We start from the raw sequence: 25,332 nt of genomic DNA, 5'->3' as shown, positions 1-25,332 counted from the left end.
ATAATTTAAAAAATATACATATAATTGGAATACACAGAAGACCAACTGAACTGGTACCTCTGAGAGTGGGCATCTATTTCATGAAAGCTTCATGAAGGCAGAGGCCGCAACTGATTTGCTGTATCTAGCACTGCTCATATACTATGAGCTTAATAAATATCCAACAAATGCATGGACAAACACTGATTCAATATCATCTATATGCTAGGCACAGATGTGCTTGGGGTATAGTAGAAAAACCAAAGTAAGGCAAAGATTCCTGCCTCTACAGTGTTCACATTCTAGTGAGAAAGAAACTTAGCAACAAACGTGACCTTCTAAAAATGTTGTCATCCATCATTCCTGGCAAAACCTTTCTTTGTAAGGTCTTTAAATTTTTACTCTGAAGAAAATGGGGGTCATTGCAAGGTTCTGAAAGGAGTAACAAGATCTGACAATGTTTTTTAAAGAACCACTCTAGTGACTCAAAAGAGAGCAGTATCAGTGGAGGTGGTAAAAGTAGCTGAATTCTGTGCATATTCTAAAGATAGAGGCAATATGGTTTTCCTATGCATCAAACATGGATTCAGAACGTTGGGGTGTTTTGGCCTGAGTAGCTGAAAGTAACTGAAAGGATGATGCTGCCATCAAATGAGATGGGAAAGATGGTGGGAGGAAGAGATTTGCTAAGGAAAACAAAAATCTGTCAGTTTTAGACAGGTTGAATTTGAGATATTTATTAGACCTCTGAGTGGAGATCTCAGGAAGTTGGATACAAAATTATGTAACTTACGAGTCACATATAGCTAGTATTAAGCTTCCCTGGTGGCTCAGATGGTCTGTCTGCAATGCGGGAGCCCTGGGTTCGATCCCTGCATTGGGAAGATCCCCTGAAGAAGGAAATGGCAACCCACTCCAGTACTCTTGTCTGGAAAATTCCATGGATGGAGGAGCCTGGTAGGCTACAGTTCATGGGGTCACAAAGAGTCAGATACAACTGAGTGACTTCACTTTCTTTCTTTATAGCTAGTATTAAAAGTTATACAGAGGATGTGACCACCAATGAAAGATGTGCAAAAAAAGATCAAGCCAAAGAGATTTAGAAGGAAAGATGAGTAGAGGGTAGTGATATATGTACATATATAGCTGATTCACATTGCTGTACAGCAGAAACTAATACAACATTGTAAAGCAATTCAGTCAGTTCAGTTCAGTCACTCATTCGTGTCTGACTCTTTGTGACCCCATGAATCGCAGCACGCCTGGCCTCCCTGTCCATCACCAACTCCCAGAGTTCACTCAAATTCATGTCCATAGAGTTGGTGATGCCATTCAGCCATCTCATCGTATATCATCCCCTTCTCCTCCTGCCCTCAATCCCTCCCAGCATCAGGGTCTTTTCCAATGAGTCAACTCTTCGAATGAGGTGGCCAAAGCAATTATACTCCCATTAAAATAAATTTTAAAAATTAAAAGAAAAAGAATGAGGATATAAATCCAAGCATACTAGCATCCCCTTTTTAAAGAGTTTCATGAGAATTATGTTTTTTTAAGCCAATTTTTTAAAAAAGGAAACATGAGTAATTCAGGAATAAAGCTAAGATCATGAAGAGTCACTGAAGCCAAATGAAGGAGTAATGAAAAAACCACTGAACTAGATTCTATTTCTTGCTTTGCCACTAACTGGCTTTTATCTTGGAGAAGGAAATGGCAACCCACTCCGGTATTCTTGCCTAGAGAATCCTGTGGATGGAGGAGCCTGGTGGGCTGCTCTCCATAGGGTTGCACAGAGTCATACACGACTGAAGCAACTTAGCAGCAGCAGCAGCTTTTATCTGTGGGCTATTCAGAGCCCTGATTTACCTACATATAGAATAAGGGAGTTAAACTAAATCAAATGGAACATTCTTGTCATCTCAAGAATTCTACTAAGCTATTTCTTTGGTAGAAAGAATACCTGGGTTCCAATCCCAACTCTAGTTCTTTATACTTTAGGCAAACTTTTACCTTTCTGATAAGTGAGATAACCTCACTTATCTCATCCATAAAATGATAAAAGTATATTTCACCTGGCAGGTATGAAAAGAAATTAGGTAACTTTTATGAAACTGCCTTTTCTTTTTCCGGCCATGCTGTATGTCTTGTGAGATCTTAGTTCCCTGACTAGGAATTGAACCTGGGTCTATGGCAGTGACAGAGAAGGAAACGGCAACCCACTCCAGTATTCTGGCCTAGAAAATCCCATGGGCAGAGGAGCCTGGTGGACTGCAGTCCATGTGATCACACAGTCAGACATGACTGAGCGATTGAGTACTACGGCAGTGAAATCACCAAGTCCTACCCAGTGGACTGCCAGGGAATTCCCTATGAAACTGGCCTAGTATCTTATAGGCACTAATTCAATACATGTTTCATTTTAGAGTAATATCTTAATGATCTGAAGCTGAATTTCCGATTCAAAAAAGGAACCTAGAAGTCAGCAATATTTATTATTATGTTTCCAGTCTACTCAAGGACACAGTGTACTAGAAAAGTCACTGCAGAGTATAATACGTTCCTCTTTTCTTTTCTCATGCTCCACCTTTTAAATTTGTACAACAAACAAATTCTCTTAAGGCACTTAAATTTGATAGAGTGAGGGAGCAAATAGACAACTAAAGCATTGTGTTATAAGGACAAAATTGTGAATATAGCTGATACCTTCTTAACTTTGTAAAATTATATTACACAATGTGTTAAAATAACTATGAAATTAATTTTGAACTGAGCAAACAACCGAATATTTGTTCAGCCATAATATCAATTCTAAAGTCTTGTGCATTTTGGTTTTAGGAATAACTATTACCTTTTAAAAATTTAAGAGGAAGTTATATCCAAGAAGAAAATCAGTGCATGTTATTATAGTATCCAACAGGATGATTTAAATTCACTCTTTTTTAATTTTAGAAACAAAGTGAGACAAAAGTCAAATTTGTCTACTTTTGGCTTAATCACAGAAATTACAAAGTTTATCTCTGATTGAAGAGGAGAAAATTTTTACTGCTATTCTTCTGCAGTTATGGAGGAAAAGACTATTCAACTAGTAACATTTTATCTTGCATCAGGACAAAATTTACTGGGCTTAAATAACTCAAAAGAGTTTGTACACAGTCAATAATCTGTCAACTTCTGCCCACATTCCATACTGGGATAAATTTTAAGAAATTCTCTAAATTAGTATAGCTCTAAGAAACCTATGATCCTAGTTAAAAAATTATCTAGCAAAACTGAGCATATACATTAGTTAACTTTTCAGAACACATAACTTTTCATACATACTTTCTAGCAGATATGGTGCTAAGTTCCACACTATCTCATAGGACTCAGTCTCACAGGACTAGATCCTATATACATAAAAAGAAACATCTAGGACATTAACAAAATACTTATATTAGTACCATGATTATGGGCTCTCTGATCTGTTCTCACCTATGCAGAAACAGTGCATAGATATAATGAATTCAGATGGTTGCAGAAATGCAATCATTCGCCCATAGGACTCCTAAGGTAAGGACTGTCTCACAGCAGGTATTAAGAATTTTAAATGTTCACAGCAAGGTGTTAAAAAACTGCCCTGGATTTTATGCATATAGTGTAACTGCTTTTGTATTTTATGAAAATAACTACTGAGTACCGTAAGTGTCTTTGACTGTAGCCATGGTCAAATAAAATATGGCATTTTAATTTCTCAAAAAAGTATTAGCAGTGGAGCCTCCAAAAAAAGCATAGTGGTTTATCTGCATATGTGTATGTTATTTAGGAATATACAGAAAAGAGATAATATAGCAGGCTTGAGAATGCTACCCTTGAGGAAGGCCTGTCAGCAAATTTGGCCCTTGGCAGGTATCTGTGAATTGGAATGGTCACAGTCCCAGAAACTGAAAAGAAATTTCCCTAAGTGACACAAGTGGCGCACTGCACCTAGATGTACTACAAACGATATGGGTTATGCTGAACATTTGCTTTTGTTGCGGGAATCTCAGATTCTGGTATGTGCCAAATAGAAGATGTATATGTGATTCCAATAAAATCCTTGGGCCTTGAGGCTTTATTGTACTTCCCTGGTAGACAACATTTTATCCATGTTGCCAAAATTCATTGCTGGAGAAATAAAAGTTTGCCTTCTGACCCCTTTGGGCAAGGACCCGAAAGTTTGTGCTGGTTTCCTCTGGACATTACCATAAACGTCTTTTCCCTTTGTTGATTTCACTTTATAAACTTTCTTGTAAGATAGCTTACAATGAAGGTACTTATTACAATGTAAGATATTCATTCCCTGACTACCCCTATATGATGAACTTTGTGAATTTTCCTAGTGAATCACTTAACCTGGGGGTCATCTTGGGGACCCTAGACACAAAAGGGAATAGTCATTTGGCTGCTAATCAACCATACTTCACTTCATGTGAATGTGGATGGCCCTTCAGGAAAAAAAATTAACCAATTCTTTTTGGTTATTCTGTGTATATCTAAGTTTCTAACTTGATATCTTGTATAGTGTCTTCTTGTACATATTTGGTGGTCATTAAAAATGGAATAATACTTTAGGAGCTAAGAAATTTTTTTAAATTACATAAATAAAAAATTCTTGGTTTTCACACAGCTATTACTCGCTTGCCACCTTATTTGCAAATATCATTTTTCAGTACAGCGTTAACTTTTGCATTTCTAAGAGTAGTGAAGCCAGATAGAGTTGCTGTGCAAACCATCACTGATTCTTGTTATAGAGTATATGGCACTGAAGTATTAAATTTAAAGACTATATACAGAAACTCAGCATATGTATTGCTAGGATGAGGCATAGTCAATGTGGGAATTATAAGAGTTTTCTGTTAACTAGGCATTTCTAAACCTGAATCTTAATACTGTATGAATAATTTGACATTTAAATACCACCTACTCTGTTTTTATTAAAGGCAAAATATGCGTAGGAGAGAATCTAACAAGCTGATTGATCATCTTTCTGTGCATTGAAAAATATCAGTTTGAGCTAAAATACTGTAAATAGAGAAAGAATGTAACAATCTAATGTTCAAATATACATATGTTAGTGAACTAATCATTTTATTAAACTTATTTGAATTTTTATAAGTCAATGATTCCTATAATCTTTATATTAATAACATGGTTTCAAAAATATACTCATCATAAAATACTGTTGCATAAAATAACATGCTTTTTAAAAAAAATCAGAAAAATTATGAATGAAAAGTATGTTTTTAAATATTTGACATCACTAAAACCATTAAGAAAATTTAAATACAAATATAGGATCTGTAAGACCAAAACTGGATTATCAATGACCTGAACAATTAAAAAATTTGAAAACAAGTTAATCTCCAATTTGACTTTAAGCTGCTAAACAGAGAGACAATAATGCTTTATAATGTGGATAGGGACAACTTCTAGTTTGAATCTAAGTGCTGAAACAGATGGTTTTAGTGGAAAATGTGAACATGATTTCATATTTAAATACAGATCCTAGAGATCACTCAATAATAATATTTTATTTTCATGAATTCTACTTTAGATGAGAAAAGATAATAAGAAATGAAAACAACTGTATATCCATTATGGGGAGAGATAATCTGGTACCTTCAGTTAAAAACAGCAGTACACCAAACACCTTATCATATTTAATAAAAAAGAAAAAAAGTCATATATTGTGATTTAAAATTTTATGTTCCTACTCTTCTAAGATGACCAGGATTTAATTTTAGAATATATGCAGATTTAAATTTTATGCTAAAAAAAAAATAAATTTTATGCTAACATTGGATCCTAAATGTTAAAGTTTGATATGAACATATTCATAAATAGCCAAAAAAATTTTACAGTGTACAATGATTGACAAAAAGAGGCCTATTCACACAGATGAAGATACACTTGTTTTAATGAAAGTAGTTTTCCTAAGTGAATAAAATTTAGTTATGACAATAGCATCCTTGTCAGAAAATTTGACTTCTCCTATGAAGTCTCCCTGGAGGCTCAGATGGTAAAGAATCTGCCTGCAATGCAGGAGACCTGGGTTTGATCTCTGCGTTGGGAAGATCCCCTGGAGAAGGGAATGGCTACCCACTCCAATATTCTTGCCTAGAGAATTCCATGGACAGAGGAGCCTGACAGGCTACAGTCCATGGGGTTGCAAAGAGTTAGACACAACTGAGCCACTTTCACTATGAAGTTAAAGATGTTTAAGCAGGAACTTTGTAATTAACTGTAAATAAATTATTTGGAAATATTACTATAATTTCTGCACTCAGTCTTTGTATTAGTAAAATACACTTTTCCCATTTAGTTATTTAAAAGTATTTTAGTATATAGCCTTTGGTCTTTATTTTCTCTTGAGATGTTACATAATTACTTCTCAAATTCTTAAAAAAATAAATCACTGCTTTGTCTATTAATATTTCTTGATATTTTTGTTTGTTAATCTCAAAAGTTCTTTTGACTTTTAATATTCTTTTGGGTGAAAGCAATTACAAAGATAAAAAATTGGAAGCCTAGAGATCTACAAGTGTAGCAAGGACAGGAGTAATACTTAATTGCCTAAATATTTCATTCTGCCTTCTATATCACTTTAGTGTAAATCTTTCAATACCTAGCTTAATTATCTGTAAGAGGTATTCATTTTTTTACCTTCGACATAGTTTAAGTATGTGCTCTTTAGTAAGTCCCCTAGTTTGTGAACACTGCCACAACATAGAACTTTCCCCCTTAAAATGCAGTAAAATAGAACTGAAAATCTTGTGATCTCTGTAGACTGCATATACACTATGACATATGGAACAATACTGTGTTGAGATGTGGGTTCTAGGTGGCTGGAGAGACTCATCCTATTTGTGTCTTATCCCTAAAGCTCTAGCTATGCAGCATCCATAATTTAAATCTGAGTCTTGGTAAAAAAAAAAATAACTACATTATGAATAATCAGGGTACCTTTTGAATAGCTGACATTATAAATTTTAAGTTCATGAATGCTAACTTTCATACTAAATATAGAGGATGAATCTGGTTGAGATACAAAGAAATAGAGATTTTTTTTCTATCCCTTTCCAGATTCTTTAAAAGTTTGATCAGATTAATTTCCGCCTTGATATTGTTGTTGTTTAGTCACTTAGATATATCTAACTCTTTGCAACCCCATGGACTTGGGCCCACCAGGCTCCTCTGTCCATGGGATTTCCCAGGCAAGAATACTGGAGTGGGTAGCCATCCCCTTCTCCAGAGGATCTTCCAAGCCCAGGGATTAGAACCTGGGTCTCCAGCATTGCAGGCAGATTCTTTACCATCTGAGCCACCAGGGAAGTTTAGAAAGTCACAACATACAAAACAGCCAATTGAATCACATCTCAAGGTAATGTCAGGTCAAGATTGATGTTATATGATCAAAAGCAAGCAAGCAAACGAACAAAAACTAATAGAGCATACCACATGGAGGAATAAGAAAAAGGAGGAAACTTCCTTCCCACGAATTCTGTAAAAAATGTATAGGTCTTCCAGGAATTTTTGAAAGCTTAGTTTCTTTTCGTCGTGGTGGGAAGAATCAGGCTCATCTCTACTTAAACTGACAGCAGTATTTTTAAAAAGGACCAGAGGTATGAGTTAAGACAAGAGTCTATGGCTGACTTTAAACAAAATATTTTTGGAAAACAAAATTAGGAATTATAAATGCAAAAGAAAAAAGGTTAGTATAGTACTTCAAAATGTAAGATACTCCAACTTATAGTATATCTACTCATATTCAAGAAAAACTAATGTTATTTCCTCATTTGCTAAAGATCAATGGTAATTATAATCATATTAATGTGAAAAACCATTAACATCATTTCTTTGAATTCTCATCTTAAAAGGCTTATCTATTTTAAAATTGGGGCTTCCCAGGTGGAGCGAGTGGTAAAGAACCCGCCTGCCACTGCAGGAGACATAGGTTTGATGTCTGGGCCCAGAAGATCCCCTGGAAAAGGGCATGGCGACCTACTTCAGTATTCTTGCCTGGAGAATTCCACGGACAAAAGGAGCCTGGAGGGCTACAGTCCATGGGGTTGCAGAGTCGGACACGACTGAAATGATGTAGCACACACATTTTATAATTATTTTCAATTTTGTGTTGTTTCACATAATTTAAACAAGTCTCTTCTAAAAAAGCAAGGGTATATAAAAACAGCCCCTAAAACTTCTCTCCAAGCAGATATCAACATGAAGTAACTAACAATTTTTATTTATCTGAAGAGAGATAGAAGAACTATGGCTATGATCCTATATTTTATAACTGACAATAATAATAATGATGGAAATTGCTTTATTATTTTGTTATTATTTGTAAAATTGCCCTTTTTTACCTAAAAGACTTCAATGATTCAATATTTACTGTATCTTAAATGAGTGCTAGATATAAGGGCAGACTCTATGGATATTTCTATATTTTTCCCAATTTAGGGTAATATCCAGATGGTATCAAATAGTTTCAATCTATAATGCTTAAAACTCATGTAGAGAGATAATAAATAATTAAGGAATAATAAAATGTATTACTTACCTTTCCAGAAACAATTTTTTCATAAATTTGAATTGGTTGGTCTGCAAAGAATGGGGGGTAGCCAGCCGCCATTTCATAGATTAACACTCCTAATGCCCACCAATCCACTGCCTTATTGTAGCCCTAAGATAAACCAACACCAAATGGCAATCATTACTTAATTCACTCAGAGGAGAATGAAGTCAAATTATTTCAAAATGATCTTCAAGCATATGAAATTTTTAAAAACGCAGTTGCTGAGCAGTTATTAAGGATAAAATAAAAAAGAAAATATATTCCAGATATTGAAAGTGAATATTAAGAAATACTATTAAATCTTCTTCCTAAAATCATTAAGAATATTAGAGACAATAAAACATGCCCTATTTAATTGGGATAATTTAGTTTTTGTTCAACATTAGGAAGGGAATTGGATGAAATTACCTCTTAAAGCCTAATCTACTGTGTAATATTATGAATCAGATTTTCTAGGGAATACTTAAGAAAGGTCAAAAGTTTTGAAATGAGAGTAGATATTGTACTTCATGATAAATGCTAAAGTATTTATCAAAATATATTGGTGGGTTTAGGAGGGTGAATATATTAGGGATAATCCCATCAGATCTTATTAAAACTAAAAGCTTAATGTGGAACCTAATGAATGTAAATGTTTAAGTAAACTTTATCCACCCACTGGTTTTGTTTCTCACCTCTAAAAGGTATACAGGAAAGATAACTAATTCATGGAGTTTTATGGGGACTACAAGTGAAAGGAAATAATGAATATAAAAGTGTGTTATAAACCAAATGTACAATTCTAAGGTTATTCTTAATTGGGTTCTTCTTTTCATGTTAAACTTACTAAAATGAAGATCTAGAAGTACTGATAAGAAGATAAGAAAAAAATTAATACATTTATATAAAGTTTGATAAACTATAATCAGTGTCAATTGGCATAAAAGATTATGAGGGGAAAAATACAACTTTATCATGGAGAGAAATGAGCTGAGTTCTTGCCAGATCTTTTGGTCTACCCACTTAATTACCTTCACCACTCCCACTATTCCAACTTTTCATTAAAATTTTAGCTTTACAAATAATTTTATTTTCAAATTACTGGTTAAAATATAATGATATAGAGATTCTATTTTTCTTTTTATTTCTTGCTTCTATATGTTTTTAAAGAGAGAGAGACTAGCAAAATAGGGATAACACTGTTTTGCTAATAGAAATGGGCATTAACTATGCTTTTCTTTAAATGCAACTCACTCATAATGTAATTACAATGTTTTTTGCTATAACGAAAGCATATAATGTTAAAATAGATCCTTTTGCGAAGTTCTGATTTCTATGTTTTAGATGTATGCTATGTTTATAATAAGTATGCCAGGTGCTTTTAAGACCCTAAAGAAAATTAAATCAATAAGAAAAACTAAATTATAATAGATAAATGGGCAAAGGACATGAACTAATGACTCAGACATACACACAAAGCAATACCAAATGGTTATTAAGCATTAAAAAATGTAATCATCAAAGTCATGAGACTTAAAATAATTAGATATCAGTTACTATCTATCAAATTAATAATGATCTTTTAAAACAAGAATACCCAGTGCTGGAGAAAGTGGTGAAACAGATACTCCTCAAACATTGCTGAGAAGTGTAAAAATGTTACAATCTTTTTGGAAAGTCCTTTGGCAATATGTATTGAAAACCTTAAAAATGTTCATATTCTCTGACCCTGTAATTTCACTTTTAGGAATCTATCCTAAAAATAATTTAAAATACAGAAAAAAGCTTTATGGACAAAGACATTTATCACAGTCATTTACAAAAGAAAAAAAGGGAAACAAGTTGACTACTCAACAACAGGAGAATGACAAAATACAAAATGGTGCATTTTAAAATAAGCAATTAAATCACATTTGCAGGATAATTATTACTCAAGTGAGAAAAGCTGAATACAAAATTGTACATTCACTGAAACATGCATAGAAAAATATATTGAAATGTTTTTTAAAAAGGCTACCTCTGGGTAGTGAGATTGAAAGTTTTTTCATTCTTTCTTTATAGTTTTCCATATTTCCCAAATTTCAGACAATGAATATCTATTTCTATACACACACACACACACATTTTTTCAAGTTTTCGTGTTTACAGTGGCATTACATTATCTGTTAAATGTACTTAAAGAAATGTTAGTGGCAATGACATTTAATTATAAAAGATTAAAAGTTATAGATGATTTAAATTATGAAAGATAATAAAAGGAAAGCTGAAAGAATTCTCTTATTCTAACACTTCAGCAGCTAGCCAAATTTCAATTATTCAGAGGGTAGTTAATCAGTGTATAAATATCAATGCATATATCTTATCCTTTTCTCTTTCCTGGCTCCTGTCTGAGCCATTACTATCAGTTTCTCCTTTCTAGCTTTTACCACCAAGGGATGGAAGTAGAAAGGAAAATGAAAGTTAAACTACCCTTTTAGAAATGATTAAAAATTTCTCTCACCACATTTTCACTGTTTAGAAAAAGTAGAACTGTCTTCAATAAGATTATAACTATTTAACTGCTGTAATGTTTCTATTTTTAAACTAAAAATTTAAAGAGTAATTCACATACTTTTTTTCCACTTATGCGGTAAAATTGAAACAATGTATTAGGGGAGTGTAATCTCCTCTGTTCTGTCTCTTCTTAATAAAAATTTGAAGCAATGGACATTAAAGCGCTCATTCTAACTACCTAACAAAAGGAAGAACAGACAACTAGTACATATATATCATTTTTAATTTGCCTCTTGGTGTAACCCAGAGCAAAGACTCTCTGCCCTCCTGTTACTGGGAATAATTATGAAAAGGCTATGCTTCTGGTTTCAAAGCATGGATCTAAAGACCATATTTATTTAAACTAATTCTCTCAGCTCTAGAGTTAAAATCAACAGCTTATGAGATTAGTGGGAGACTCTAAATAATTGATTTTTAGTAATTATACACAAAGATTTAAATTCATATTTAGATTAAATAAACATGTAAAATTAGATCATAACTTTAAAAAAAAATAAAAGTCCACAGTGATGCATGCCTTATATTTTTACTTCTTACATAATGATACTATAAATATACCTTGCTGAGAATTATTTCTGGAGCCAAATATTCTGGAGTGCCACATAATGTCCAAGTTCTGCCTTTAACTCTTTTGGCAAACCCAAAGTCCGTGACCTATAAAAGACAAAAAGCCTATAAACATTTGTTATTTCATAATAAATGTATTTACTGTACCTAAGTTGAAAGTTAAAAATCAGGGTTAAAATTAACACCTTGAAAAAAAAATTAAGTCAGTGTAACTGAGACTAATCCATTAAGGCCACTATTTAGTGAATACAGATTAAAGCAATACCAATGTGGAAAACCGTTCCCTGACTCAACAAAACAAATAAACCAAAAAGAAGTTTCAATAAATATGAAGCAGTGCCAGAAGTGTTCCTGAAGTCCAACACTGTCTTCTGCCCTTAATTATAACCATCAGAAGGTGCAAAAGCATCATTGGGAGGATCTTAATAACTGTGTAAAAAGGAGAGTAGAAACGGAAAGGAAACACTGCCACCAGTCCAGTATGGGTAGCTGGGGCTCCTCTGCTAACTGCACTGTAGAGTTAAAAAGCATAGTCTCAGGACAAGCTGATGGGATTTAAATTATGCTCTACCTGCGTGACCTTGCAGTATCTTAGTTTCATTAACCTTAAAATGAGAACAACAATAGTATTTACATTTCATACTGTTATCAAAATCAAAAGAGGTGACACATGTAAACACTTAGAACACTGCCTGGCACTAAGTGAATACTCACAAATTTGGCTATTCTTTCTTTAGGCAGGAGCCTGTGCACAACCTGTGCACAGTTCACAGCTAAAGGAGATATAAACAGGTGCTATCTTTGATGGAACTTTTGGTCCTCTGTAATAGCAATAGAACTGTTAACTCAATTTAAGCTATTAGGAAGAACTGTCTCCCTCAAAGGAAAAAAAATCCAATCTTGGTAGTTGTGGTTAAATATATATAACTTCTTACCTAGTATGTTCTCAAATAAATTATACATAATGTGTTCAAGTCATACCTGGATATAACCTTGGTGGTCAATTAAGAGATTTTCAGGTTTTAGATCTCTGTAGATGAGGTCTAGTGAATGGAGGTACTCGAATGTTAGCACTATCTGAGCTGCATAGAACCGTGCATGGGGTTCACTACGAAGAAACAAAACATTGATTTTTGGTAAAATGGGTTAACATATAGTAACTAGTAGATTACACAAAAAATAACATGAGGTAGAGGCATTTTGGGAGCAAAAAAATACTGTTTCTTTTAAACATATGTAAAGAATCTTGTTAGTTTCCAAATATTTTTAAATCTATAAATCAATCTTCAAATAATGCTTTTATATGCTTAGTGAGCAGCATATGTTGAAGAAAACAATAACTCTCAGATTGCCATTGTAATTCAAATTATTGTTGGCCATATTAGAAGGTACTAAGAATGACTGAAAAGCACCAGTTAGATTGTTTTATCAGGGCCATTGCTGTTGTTAATAAGCTCCATATACCTTTCCCATAAATTTCTAGTACTTAAAGAATTTCTGCTTTTATCTGCAGATTTAAGCCATTTTACCCATGCTGTTATTATTACAAAAGGGACATATGCTCATTATAGAAAAAAAGCCATAAAATATTAATGAAGAATAAAGATACTAATAATCTCATTCAGAAACCAGATTCAATCCTGGTGTTTGAATTTCCAAATCTTTCACTGTGCATGTGTCTACAAATATCTAAACATAGGTATAATCTGTATATTTACATAAATACATACAATTCTGGATGCATAGATTAGATTAACTGATTTGTTGCTGCTTCTGTTGTTTAGTCACTCAGTCATGTCCAGCTCTTTTGCAACTCCATGGACAACAGCCCACCAGGCTTCTCTGTCCACGAGGTTTTCCAGGCATGAATACTGGTGTGGGTTGCCATTTCTTTCTCCAGGGGATCTTCCTGACCCAGGGATCGAACTGATGTGTGTGTGTGAAAGTTGCTCAGTCATGTCCAACTCTTTGCAACCCCATGGACTATACTCCAGGCCAGAATACTGGAGTGGGTAGCCTTTCCCTTCTCTAGGGGATCTTCCCAAACCAGGGATCAAATCGGGGTCTCCTGAATTGCAGGTGGATTCTTTACCAACTGAGCTATCAGGGAAGTCTCCTGCATTGGCAGGTGAATTCTTAACCACTGAGCTGCCAGGGAAGCCCAGATTAACTGACAGATTAGGGTAATCTTGATGCCACATTCTAAGTATTATTCCAAAAGGATGTACTGATTTTCCAGTTTGAGTTTCTGGTTTGTCTTCATTTGAATTTTGCTAATCTTCCTAGTATACTGCAATGACTTTCAGATTCGTGTCCTCAATGAACAACCTTAACTATGAATAGAATTTCCCTCAAGATGGTTCATATGAGTTTGATTTGGTAGCACCAGAAATAGGAATTCTAAAAAAAAGATTGTATATGCTGTTCCTTTTGCTTGTCATGTACTACATTTCCAAGGTCCTAGCCTGATACATAACAAGTGTTCAGCAAATATTCGTTAAATTAATGAATGAATATGAGAAGAAAAACTTTTCTGTGGCAATATTTTATAATATCCTTCCATCTCTAGCCCTATCACAACACTGCAACAAGCTACAACACATGTCTTATGACAAGAAATGAGAATACTCTAAAGGACACTGGAAGAATCACCCTGGTCACTGAAACATTTATCCCCAATTCTGGAAATGTTTGACCTAGGAAGTCCCTTCCTATTTTCTTTATATGCCTGTTTGTATAAGATGTACTTTTATCTTATGTTTATCATCCTAAACATATGATGCACTCAGCATTTTATGTTTATGTCCATATTAATGTTTGATTGGAGGTACATAAACATTAAATAGACCTTTAATCACATTGTTGAAAGGTAAGAGCAAAATATTCTGTAAGGATAGTTTAATGCTGTAGGAGCTTTAAGTCTAGACAGCTACTATCTAAGTAGAGAATTGTAATGATTCCATTGATTCTGATTAGTGCTATGCTCAACAACAATTCAGTCTTCTTGTTGTCTCAAAGTTTCTAAGGCTGGAGTTAACAACCTTTCAAGTGTATAAATAATGTGTGAAAGGTTAGAAAGATAGTGTCTCTGCGTGAATTATGCCAACCACTTGCTTTCCTCTTTATCAAGTGTTAAAGAAAGAAGAGTGTGGGGAGTTGCAAAGAAAGGAAGTAGTCACAGAAAATGGATAAAATATTCTTTGAAGATAGGGTTAGGTATGGTAATTCAGTGTTAAACTTTAAATTATCATAGGGCAATTCTGGACTGCCTGGACAAGGAGTGTACAACAGGACAACAGGGAGTTAAAACAAAAATCATTAAATAGAAGTTACTCTGCATTAGCTCAGTGCTTGACACATATTGGATGCCCTATATATTAGGTTAATAAATGAATTGTGGTTTAGGCCTCAGGAAACTAAAATAACACTCATATTGGCCTATTATGAATATAATTTCATGGTAATCTCAATTCATATTTTTATAATATGAAGTTTCATCTTCAGTCATCTGAATTCATAATGATGTTTTAATTATATCAATATATAGTATATTGAATAAAGTTGAACTTGCTCTTGGTTTTAGCCTAATTCTAAAAGTGATTATTAATGAATAGTAGGAGCTTACAAAGTATTATGCACAGGTAAAGCTAACAGAATCTAAAAACTATTTTAATAGCTGTGTGACCTTATTAGCAATAACTTAATGATAAGTTACTGCTTTAAAAAAAATTACATACATATGTTTAAAACTGATACATGTTTAAAACATACATATGTTTATGTACATACATGTTTGTTACATATTTATACATATAGATATGTGTAAGTTACATACATATGTTTAAAACTCAACATGGCAACATTAGGAGAATAAATTTGTGCAAAACGAACTTTCATAATTTTACCACCATGATACTCTGATTATCTTTTCTATATATTTATTAATATATTTCTTACTTGTTTTCATACTTACATAAGCCTCTTCCTCAGAGATATATTACTAATATTTATTCACTAAATATTAGTTTAAATTCAATTAATTTTTATAGTATCTGGAAATTCTTCAAATAATGGGCCCTCATGATACCTACTAATGCTAGAATATTTATACTGCTATGACGGTGTTTTTAGCTAACTCTTAAAACTCAGTAATGTTTGTATAGCTAAAATATTACTAATTTAAATGAAATAAATTTTTAGCATTGACAAAAACTTACTTGGTTTAAAACAAACACACAGCATATGAATATTTGAGAAGCATAAAGTATTAGTTACCTGAACCTTCCAATTCTTCTTAGATGTGAAAACATTTCACCACCAGGAACATATTCCATAACCATGTATAAATTAGAATTATCCTATGAACAAGTAAAAAGAATAAATAAATCAAAACTATGAAACCTAGATTATTTCTCATGAAAATATTTTAAGATGATACCATGTACAATTAGAAAAAGACAAATTAAAAATCTGATAGATTATTAACATCAGCAAATAGAGAATCTCAAATGGAACATGCTCTAACTTTTGACATTGGAGCACTTATTTTTCTTCCTGGTACTCTTGCCACAGATTGGTCTGGGATTTTTGCTGTTCCTGCTCTTACAGGAAACATTTAACTCTTGAACAATTAAACACTGTGGTAATGACTTAATGCTATAGTGTAAGCAAAAGTTTAAAAATATTTGAAAAAGAATATTTATATTTTATGCACTAAATAAGGTCAGAGAGATTAATAATTTTGAACATCATTCTAAATACACAGGTCTTCAACTTGATTTAACGAATAAAAGAGGACAAAGGAGAAAGGTTAAAATGTTCCATATTAATCTACTGGTAGAGAGATGCCAAGTATCACCCCAAATAGCTGAAAAGCTGCCAACTAAAGAATAAATCTTTTGCAACTTTATAAGGTGCTTGAGTAGCGGGCCAAAGACTATTTTGCTTCAAATAAATGAAGAGGCTAGAACACAAATTACAAGTAAAAGATGGTGAGACTGCAGTAGAAAAGGTTCAAGAGGAGAAGTTATGTGGGTGTACCCACTTGTATGAGTGTAAGATATGCTTCATAAGGTGTCACTATGTATTTTAATAAACTGAAATACTTGATCTTATAATACCATTTCATGAAAAATTACATATTATCTTTAACAAGTTCCTCAAGAACAATCAAAACCTTTTCAAATGTCAGCTAAGTTTTTAAGCACAACAGGAATTACATAAAATCTAAATACATTACTTTTTTGTTTATCCATATTTTCCAGCTTTATCATATAGATTAAAATCCTATTATAGTTTCATATTTTAAAAAATGTGAAGTTGAAAATATTTTATTTGGATAGAAGTAAAATTTACCTTAAAAGCATATTCCAGTCGAACAAGAAAAGGAAAATTCACTGCCTGTAATATTCTTTTCTCATTCAAAGTATGCTCTATTTGCTTCAGTTTAACAACCTGTAATTGAGAGGAAAAGATATATTTAATGTATTTAAACAAAATTTAAAAGTTGCTATAATTTTTTATTTAATTGGAAACTAATTACAATATTGTGGTGGTTTTGCCATACATTGACATGAATACAGGTCTGGGACAACTCAGAAGGATGGGGTGGGGAGGGAGGTGGGAGGGGGTTTCAGAAAAAGTTGCTATAATTTTAAAAGAAGAAAGTTTTCCATATAATAATGAACTTGCATAAGCAGGACTGCCAACTTAAATACAAATAATAATAATAACTACCAAAGAGAATTATCAGACTCAAATGAAATATCTAACAGAGGTTTAAAATTTAGTCTTCAGAATGTCAAATATAATTTTCAGTTAAGAAGCAAGAGCTATGAAGAAAGAGGTTCATAATAAATTACCTAAAAAGTTAATATATGACAATACTTGGGTCTTAATGACTTATTGGCCACTAAAAGAACTGGCACAAATAACTGTAATAAGTAGGTATTGATTTTAAATCTTGAGAAGATGAGCAAGAAAGTTAAAGATTAAGGAAAAGTCAATGATTTTTAAAAAGTGGGTAAAAATGAACAATCTGTTAATATCATTATATCTGAATAAATACAAGAACAAATTCTAAAACTTCAATTTGTACAGCCACAAACTATTAACAAAAATGACGGTCTTTATAACAAATTGGTCATTTAGAATTGATCAATTGATCAATTCCTTTGGATAGTCTAATTAATCAAGTCCATAGCAGGGAAAGCAACTTATCTTGACCTCATGAAGCCTGTCATTTTATATCAAAAGAGGTTCTATTCTGAGTTTAAGACAAGGTGACTTTAGGGAAACATAGATTGTCTTGCATAAGTCCTTAGGCAGTGGCATCTTTTCTTGATAGAGGCTTATTTTCAGTGTCGGTTAGTCACAGAACTCAAAAAGTTGAACATTAATAAGAAAGGTAATTAAAGGGCTTCCCTGGTGGCCCAGTGGTTAAGAATCTGCCTTGCAATGCAGAAGACACGCTATGATCCCTGGTCCAGGAAGACTGCACATGCCTTGGAGCAACTAATCACATGCGCCACAACTCTAGAGCCTGTGTTCCGAAATGAGAAGTCACGGCAACGGGAAGCCCATGCACCACAACTAGACAACAGGCCCCAAATACTACAACTAGAGAAAACCTGAGTGCAGCAACAAAGACCTAGCACAGCCAAAAATAAAACATTCTTTAAAATCTTTGTACAAAAAAAGGTAATCAAAGACACTGTCCATTATTAGGATATAAAATTACAGTATAAAAATAATGCTAAGTAAAGAATAATTGAATGAGAGTCAGAAGACCTGTGTTTTAATCTAGACTTTCTATTCAACCAGCTTTGTGACACTGGCGATATTGCAACTTGCTGTTTTTTCCTACCTGAAAATATGAAGTGGCTGAATCATTATTAGTCCATACTTATTACAATAAATTATATAACATTAGCTGGAGAATTATTGTTGCTTTGTGTTTACTTTTTATTCATAGACTGATTTTATTTTTTTTTTTAAAGCAGCTTCAGGTTCACAGCAGAATCAAACATAAAGTACAAGATTTCCCATGTATCTTTTGCCCCCACACATGCCTAGCCGCCCCTATTATCAACGTTCTTCACCAGAGTGGACATTTGTTACAACCAATGAACCTATACTGACCCATTATTATCCCCATTGATCAAGGTTCACTCTTGGTGTTGTACATTCTATGGGTTTGAACAAATGTATGACATGTACCCACCATTATAATATACAGAGTAGTTTCACTGGTTTTGATATCAGGGTGATGCTGGCCTCATTCAAAGAAGTCACAAGCATTCCCTCCTCTGCGAATTTTTGGAATAGTGTGAGAAGGATGGATGAAAACTCTTACTTGAATATTTGGTAGAATTCATCTGTGAGGACATTTGGTCCTGAACTTTTGTTTGTTGGAAGGTTTTTTTTTTTTTTTTCCTGATTCATTACTGGTAATTGGTATGTTCATATTTTCTATTTCTTCCTATTTCAAGCTTGAGAGAGTGTACTTTTCTAGGAAATATCCATTTCTTATAGTTTGTCCATTTTATTAGCATAGTAATCTCTTGCGATACTCTGTATTTCTGTGGTGACAGTTGTAACTTCTTTTTCATTTCTGATTTTATTTGAGTCCTCTCTTTTTTACTTGATGAGTCTGGTTAAAGGTTCTTATTAATTTTGTTTATCTTTTAAAGAATCAGCTCTTGGTTTCAGTAATCTTTTCTACCGTGTTTTTTTTTAGTCTCTATTTCATTTATTTCTGTTCTGATCTTTATGATTTCTTTTCCTTATACTAAGTTTGGGATTTGTTTATTTTTCTTTTTCTAGTTCCTTTAGGTATAAGATTAGGTTGTCTGAAATTTTTTTCTTGTTTCCTGAGGCAGGCTTGTATCACTATAAACTTCCTTCTTAGAAATGCTTCTGCTGTGTCCCACAGATTCTGGATCATTGTGTTTCATTTTCATTGTTTCCAGGTATTTTCTCTCCACTTTGATTTCTTCAGTAACCCAGTGGTTGTTTAGTAGTACACTGTTTAGCTTCCATGTTGTTTGTGTTTTTTTGCACTTTCTCTTGTAGTTGATTTCTCATTTCATATAATTGTAATCAAAAAAGGTGCCTGATACGATTTCAACATTCTTATATTTATTAAGATTTGTTCTGTAGCCTAGCATTAATCTATCCTTGAAGAAGGCAATGGCAACCCACTCCAGTACTCTTGCCTGGAAAATCCCATGGCGGAGGAGCCTGGTGGGCTGCAGTCCATGGGGTCGCTGGGAGGCAGACACGACTGAGCGACTTCACTTTCACTTTTCACTTTCATGCATTGGAGAAGGAAATGGCAACCCACTCCAGTGTTCTTGCCTGGAGAATCCCAGGGATGGGGGAGCCTGGTGGGCTGCTGTCTATGGGGTCGCACAGAGTCGGACATGACTGAAGCGACTTAGCAGCAACAGTATTAATCTATCCTGGAGAATTTCCATGTGCGCTTGAAAAGAATGTGTATTCTGTTACTTTGGGGTAGAATTTTTGATATATAGGTATTAAATTCATCTAGTATAACGTATCAGTTCACACCAGTGTTTCTTTATTGATTTTGTCTCACTCCAATTGAGTGATATAAGTGAGATATTAGAGTCCCCTACTATTAATATGTTACAATCAATTTCTTCCTTTATGTTTGTTAATACTTGCTATGTGTATTCAGCTGCTCCTATGGTTTTGCAGTCACTCAGTTGTGTCTGACTCTTTGCAGCCCCATGGACTGCAGCCCGCCAGGCTCCTCTGTCCAAGGGATTTCCCAGGCAAAAGTACTGGAGTGGGGTGCCATTTCCTTCTCCACTCCGATGGCAGGTACATATACATTTATAATTATCATTACTTCTTGTTGGATTAGCCCCCTTTTTCATTATGTAATTCCCTCTTTGCCTCTTACTGTAGTCATTGTTTTATAATCTATTTTGTCTTAATATCAATATTCCTATTCCAGCTTTCTTTTCATTTCCATTTGCATGGCACATTTTTTTTTACCGTCCCTTCACTTACAGTCTCTGTGTGTCTTTAAGATTTGTAGTGAGTCTCTTGTAGGCAACATATACGTAGGCTTTGTTTTCTCTTTTAATCCATTCAGCTTTTAGTCCATTTACACTTAAAGTAATTATTGATAGGTATGTACTTATTGCCATTTGGGTAACTGTTTTCAGGTTTTATTTTGTTCCTTTCTTCTTTTGCTAAGTTCCCTTGTGATTTGATGTCTATCTTTAATGTTACATTTGGATTCTTTCCTCTTTTTTGTGTGTATGTATTATAGATTTTTGGTTTGTGGATACAAGTAGTTTATATATAGCAATCTATATATATATGGTTATTTAAATCGATCATCTCTTAAATTTTAACACATTCTAACAATCCTACATTTTTACTTCCCCCTGCTAAACATTTAATGTTTTTAGATGCCACAAAAGACCTATTAAAACTAATAAATTATTTCAGTAAGGTTTCACAATATAAAATATATAAGAATATTTTGTGTTTTAATACACTAAAAATAAACTATCACAAAGAAAAATCAAAACAGTCCCACTTACAATTGTATCAAAAAAAAAAGCAAAACATCCAGATAAATCTAACCAAGGAGATAAAAACCTGGACTTGGAAAATGAAAACACATTGATGAAATAAATTACAAATGACACAAACAAATGGGAAGACACACTGTGCTCATGGATTGGAAACTTAATATTGTTAAAATGGCCATACTACCCACAGTAATTTACAGATTCACTGCAATTTCTTTTCAAAATACCAGTGGTGTTTTTCACAGAACTAGAATAAATAATTCTAAAATTTATTTGTAAACACAGCCCTGAATAGCCAAAACAATCTTGCAAAAGAAGAATAAAGCTGCAGGTATGTTTCCTGATTTCAAAGTATACTACAAAGCTATAGTAAACAAAGCAGTATGGTACTGGTATAAAGAAAGACAGACCAATGAAACAGAATAGAAAGCTCAGAAATAAACCCATACTTATATGGTCAATTAATCTAACAATGAACAAGGCAAGAATCTACAATGGGGAAAAAGACAGTCTCTTCAATAAATACTGTTGGGAAAATTGAACAGCTATAAGCAAAAGAATCAAACTGGATTATTTTCTCATACCATATAAAAAAATAAACTCAAAATAGATTAAAGACTATTGTAAGACCTGAAACTATAAAACATGTAGAAGAAAACACAGAAAGTATGCTCTTGATACTTGTCTTAGAAATAATTTTTTTGGATATGTCTCCTCAAGCAAGGGAAGCAAAAACAAAAATAAACATATGGCACTACACCAAACTGAAAAGCTGCTGCACAGTAAAGGAAGCTATGAATGAAACAAGAAGACAGCCAACTAGATGAGGAAAATATCTGCAAACAATTATCTAGTAAAGGGTTAATATCCAAAATATACAAAAAACATACAACTGAATATCAAAAAACAACCAGATTGAAAAATGGGCAGAGGACTCAAAAACACATTTTTCCAAAGATGACATACAGAAGGTCAACAGGCACATGAAAAAATGTTCAGTATCAGTCATTATCAGTTCAATACAGTTCAGTTGCTCAGTTGTGTCTGACCCTTTGCAACCCATGAATCACAGCACGCCAGGCTGTCCATCACCTGTCCATCCACCTGTCCCTGTCCATCACCAACTCCCGGAGTTCACTCAAATTCATGTGCATCGAGTCAGTGACGCCATCCAGCCATCTCATCCTCTGTCGTCCCCTTCTCCTCCTGCCCTCAATCCCTCCCAGCATCAGGGTCTTTTCCAATGAGTCAATTCTTTGCATGAGGTGGCCAAAGTACTGGAGTTCAGCTTCAGCATCAGTCCTTCCAATGAATACTCAGGACTAATCTCCTTTAGAATGAACTGGTTGGATCTCCTTGCAGTCCAAGGGACTCTCAAGAGTGTTCTCCAACACCACAGTTCTATTCTTCGGTGCTCAGCTTTCTTCACAGTCCAACTCTCACATCCATACATGACCACTGGAAAAACCATAGCCTTGACTAGATGGACCTTTGTTGGCAAAGTAATATCACTGCTTTTCAATATACTATCTAGGTTGGTCATAACTTTCCTTCCAAGGAGCAAGTGTCTTCTGACTTCATGGCTGCAATCACCATCTGCAGTGATTTTGGAGCCCAAAAAGGGAAATGCAAATCACAATCACAATGAGCTAACACCATATACCTATTAGAATGTCTATTATCAAAAAGACACAAATAACAACTGTTGGCAAGGACGTGGAGAAAATGGAACCCTCCTGTACTGCTGATGGGAAGATAAATTGGTAAAGTCACTATGGATAACAGTAATGGGGTTCTGCAAAAAATTAGAACTATTACATGATCCAGCAATTCCACTTCAGAGTATTTTTCTAAAGAACACAAAAACACTAATTCAAAAAGATATATGTACCTCTATGCTAACTGCGGTGTTATTTATAATAGCCAAAATATGGAAGTAACCGAAGTGTCCATTAATAGATGGATTATTAAAGAAGATGGAATAAAATGGCATTGACTCAGCCATAAAAAAAGAAGGAAATCTTGCCACTGGTGACAACATAGGTGGACTTAGAGGGTATGAGGGTATTATACTTAGTAAAATAAGTCAGACAGACAAAGAAAAGTACCATTATGATGTCTCTTATATGTTGAATCTAAAAAACAAATGAACAAAACAGAAACAGACTCATAGATACAGAGAACTCAGAGTGGAGGGGGTTTGGTGGATGAGTGATACAGGTAAGGGAGATTAAGAGACACAAACTTTAAGAGCTTACAAAAGAAAGAGTTACAAAATAAATGAGTCACAGTATAAAGTACACCATAGGGAAAATGTGCTCATTGTGCTGTGCTTGGTTCGTCAATTGTGTCCAGATCTTTGCGACCCCATGGACTGTAGCCCACCAGGCTCCTCTGTCTATGGGATTTTCCAGGCAATAATACTGGAGCGGGTTATCATTTCCTCCTTAGGGGATCTTTCTGAGCCAGGGATTGAACCTGTATCTCCTGCATTGGCAGGTGGATTGTTTACCACTGAGCCACCTATAATCAGTAATATTATGATAACTTTGTGCAGTGACAGATGGTAATTAGATTTATTGTAGTCATCATTTTATAATGTATACAAATATCAAATCATTATGTTGTACACCTGTAACTAATATAGTATTTTAGGTCTATTATGCTTCAAACAAACAGATTTGAAACATTTTATTGTTGTGCTAGCAATGCAAGTATACTAGTCACTTATCCTTTCTCAGATCCAATTATCTCATCTAGATAATTAGTTTAAGAACTAGTTGAGATAGATCTCTTAAGAGTTCCATGCTCAGACTGTACAAATCAGGAGCAGAAAGTTCAAGGATGAGTTGAAGCTTGGACAACAGCATACAGGGAAAGCATACAGAACATGAAACAGAAAGAGTGGATAGTCTAGAGGTTGAGATTAGCAATCTTTACAGATAAGGCAGAAGAAAAAAATAAAACAAAATATGAAAAAGCGCATGAAAAAGAAGAGCCCAGAGAGAAAACAGTATAATCAGGAGCATAGGGTTCCAGAAGTCCAGGGACAAGACAGTTTTAAGAGAGCAGTCTGTATAGTCATAGGCTCTAAAAAAGTCACATAAGATGAGCAAAAAGAGTCCACTGGACTTGGTGATTAAGTCACTGGATTGGTGACCCATGGTAATGTTATTTCAGTAGAGTAGCAAGAAGTAGGAGATAAAAAAGGAGGCAGCTAAATTGTTGGGGGTTAAAGATTAAAAGGAAGTGGGTTAGTGGGCAGGGTGATTGAACTATTTTTTCAAGAAGCATAGCTAGAAAAGAGATGTGAAAGAGGGCAGTAGACAAAGATGCACAAATGTGTGTATGAGTGATTTAATTTTAGAGACTTAAGTCATTACTCCTTTTCATGTTAGAAGTTAGTTTTGTTTTTGTTTTAAAGTAGAGGTTGGACTGAAACCTCAAACCAGTCTAATGTTGTGCTGTCCAACATGGTAGCCGCTAGCCACATGAGGTTATTTAACGCTTGAAAGGTGCCAAGTTGAAGGGAAATGTACTGTTAGTGTAAAATAAACATCAGATTTGGGAACTTGATATGAAAAAAAGAATATGAAACACCTTAGTAATTTTTATGTTAATTACATATGGCAATGATAATATTTTAGATACCTTGGGCTAAATAAAGTTCTATTAATTAAGATTAATTTTTACTTTTTAAAAAATGGAGCTACTAAAAACCTTAAAATGACATATGTGCCTCACATTGTATTTCTATTGAATACTACTAGTTTTAGCCACCATCTAAAATGCTGATTACTAGCTAAGTACTGTTTCCTCCACATATTCCTATCTATACTCCAATAAGCCAAAATGTCATTCTTGGGTACATAATGTCTGTAAGATAACAAATCAAGATTTGCCATTTTTCTTTTACTTCCTTCAATCATGATTACCAGAAAAACAGAAGCTTAATATTTAAAGCATGAATAATTCAGACATTCTGATTCATTTGTGCGTGCTCAGTCATGTCCAACTCTTTGCAATCCCATGGACTGTGGCCCACCAGGATCCTCTGTCCACGGAATTTTCCAGGCAATAATACTGCAG

General features: G+C 33.9%; 1 protein-coding gene across 3 annotated transcripts in view; it reads right to left on the bottom strand.

Annotated features, from left to right (window-relative positions):
• PRKACB (protein kinase cAMP-activated catalytic subunit beta) overlaps positions 1-25,332 on the bottom strand; it is a 145,879-nt gene that overhangs the window by 17,435 nt on the left and 103,112 nt on the right. For all 3 annotated transcript variants that reach the window (XM_069596231.1, XM_069596241.1, XM_069596221.1), the window contains 5 exons: positions 17,027-17,125; positions 15,947-16,029; positions 12,653-12,779; positions 11,663-11,758; positions 8,558-8,680 (listed from right to left, as the gene is read on the bottom strand). In XM_069596231.1, the coding sequence (XP_069452332.1) occupies positions 8,558-8,680; positions 11,663-11,758; positions 12,653-12,779; positions 15,947-16,029; positions 17,027-17,125 (528 nt within the window). The remainder of the gene's footprint in view (positions 1-8,557; positions 8,681-11,662; positions 11,759-12,652; positions 12,780-15,946; positions 16,030-17,026; positions 17,126-25,332) is intronic.

This window comes from Ovis canadensis, chromosome 1, assembly GCF_042477335.2.
Source record: "Ovis canadensis isolate MfBH-ARS-UI-01 breed Bighorn chromosome 1, ARS-UI_OviCan_v2, whole genome shotgun sequence".
NCBI classification, from domain to species: domain Eukaryota; kingdom Metazoa; phylum Chordata; class Mammalia; order Artiodactyla; family Bovidae; genus Ovis; species Ovis canadensis.
The sequence above is the reverse complement of the archived record's forward strand: the minus strand, read 5'-3'. Positions and strand labels throughout refer to the sequence as shown.